The sequence below is a fragment of the Triticum urartu genome, chromosome 7A, assembly GCF_056163025.1.
Source record: "Triticum urartu cultivar PI428250 chromosome 7A, HENAU_Tu73, whole genome shotgun sequence".
Lineage (NCBI taxonomy): Eukaryota > Viridiplantae > Streptophyta > Magnoliopsida > Poales > Poaceae > Triticum > Triticum urartu.
The window spans coordinates 467,476,246-467,478,036 of NC_141879.1; the positions used below are offsets into that span (position 1 = coordinate 467,476,246).

At 49.0% G+C, this 1,791-nt stretch overlaps 1 protein-coding gene across 1 annotated transcript; it reads left to right on the forward strand.

The window, feature by feature from the left end:
* Positions 1–589: 589 nt before the first annotated feature.
* Positions 590–946, forward strand: LOC147959984 (uncharacterized). Its single transcript, XM_087533077.1, has one exon. The coding sequence runs from the start codon at positions 590–592 to the stop codon at positions 944–946; it is 357 nt and encodes a 118-aa protein (XP_087389203.1).
* Positions 947–1,791: the final 845 nt, after the last annotated feature.

The following is a 1,791-nucleotide window of genomic DNA, read 5'->3' on the forward strand; positions in this document are numbered from 1 at the left end:
AGCTAGTCTAGTAGACACTCACTAGGGACATGGTATTTGTTTATGTATCCACACATGTATTTAGGTTTCCGATCAATACAATTCTAGCATGAATAATAAACCTTTATCATGAATAAGGAAATATAAAATAACAACTTTATTATTGCCTCTAGGGCATATTTCTTTCAAGTATAACTAGTACTTTCAAGATCTCATATTGCTATTTCCCCATTTTTTCCTTATAAAAGATGAGAACTCCTCCATTAGCTCTATTATGCAACTCAAACAATTCACCTTCCAATACATGTGGAAGCCTTTCTAGAGTTCAAGCTGTTAGACTTAGAGCTATTTGCGTTATGTAATCTCAACTAGCTTCTCTATTCATTCCTCTCCCGTTTAACTTCCTATATCTATCCCGCTGAATCCTAGCGATCGGTGGGCTTCTTGTAAACCACGGCATGGGTTGTTCCTGCCCACAATCAATATATACTCGCGGCTCCTCTACGGAGGAGTAGGAACGCTTCCATCGATCCAATCTTACTGGGTATACAGATCCAAGACTCTTCCTATCATCTAGCAAACCCAAAACCCTAAACACCCTTCCATCGCCATGGCTACGAGCTCAAGCGCCGTCGGCCTCAACCTAGGTGCTCCACCAACAGAGAAGCTCGCAAGGGGGAACTACCTCCTGTGGAAGGCGCAGGTCATGCCAGCACTACGAGGCGCACAAGTGACCGGCCTCCTCGACAGCAGCGGCACCGCACCGCCAAAAACAGTAGAAGTCACCAAGGCGGACAAAAACACGGCCACCGAGCCCAACCCTCTGTACGACCCGTGGTTGTCGAAGGATCAGCAGGTTCTAAGCTACCAGCTGAATTCTCTCACCCAGGAAATCCTTGCACAAGTCATCGATAAGGACAACACCTTTGATCTATGGACTGCTCTTACCATGATATTCACTGCGTAGTCGCAATCCCGCATAACCAATCTACGGATGGCCATCTCCAACACCAAGAAGGGCAATATGTCGAGCAACGCCTTCATCGCCAAGATGACGAACCTCAGGGATGAGCTAGCTGCGGCTGGGCGTCCAGTAACCGGTCCGGAGATGGTGGACTACATCCTGGCTGGCCTTGATCGGAACTATGATCCCATCGTGGCAGCAATCGGCGCAATCAAGAACTCCATCAGCGTCAATGATCTCTTCGCACAGATCTCTGCGTTCGATCAGCGGATGGAGATGCTGGGGGACGGACTAGCAGGCTTCTGCTCCTCTGCCAACGCCGTCTACAAGGGGCGCGGGCAGTCCCGTGGCAGGGGAGGCCGTGGCCGAAGCACCAGAGGATGACGCGGTCGAGGGAACCGCTCTCCTTCTTCTCTTGGTCGCGGTGGTGGTGGTGGCCATCAGCAACAACGATTCCGTCCCCAACCGCAACAACAACAACAAAAACAACAAGAAGGAGACTATCCAGAGTGCCAGATCTGCTACAAGTTTCATGCCGGTGGCGTAAGAGCTTGCTGGCATCGCTATGATGATGATCATGAGGAGAAGAAGGCAGCCAACCTCGTCACCAACAACTACGACATTGACACCAACTGGTATGCCGACTCCGGTGCTACTGAGCACATCACCGGGGAACTTGACAAGCTGACGATGCGGGAAAGGTATCATGGCAGTGACCAGATACACATGGCAAGTGGAACCGGTATGGATATTACACATGTTGGAAAATCAATTGTTAAAACCCTCGTAAAAGATTTACACCTTAATAATGTCTTACATGTTCCACATGCTTCCAAGAATCTCGTTTT

Excerpts from the sequence above, each read along its gene's own strand:
- LOC147959984 (XM_087533077.1), top strand. The coding sequence starts at position 590 with ATGGCTACGAGCTCAAGCGCCGTCGGCCTCAACCTAGGTGCTCCACCA.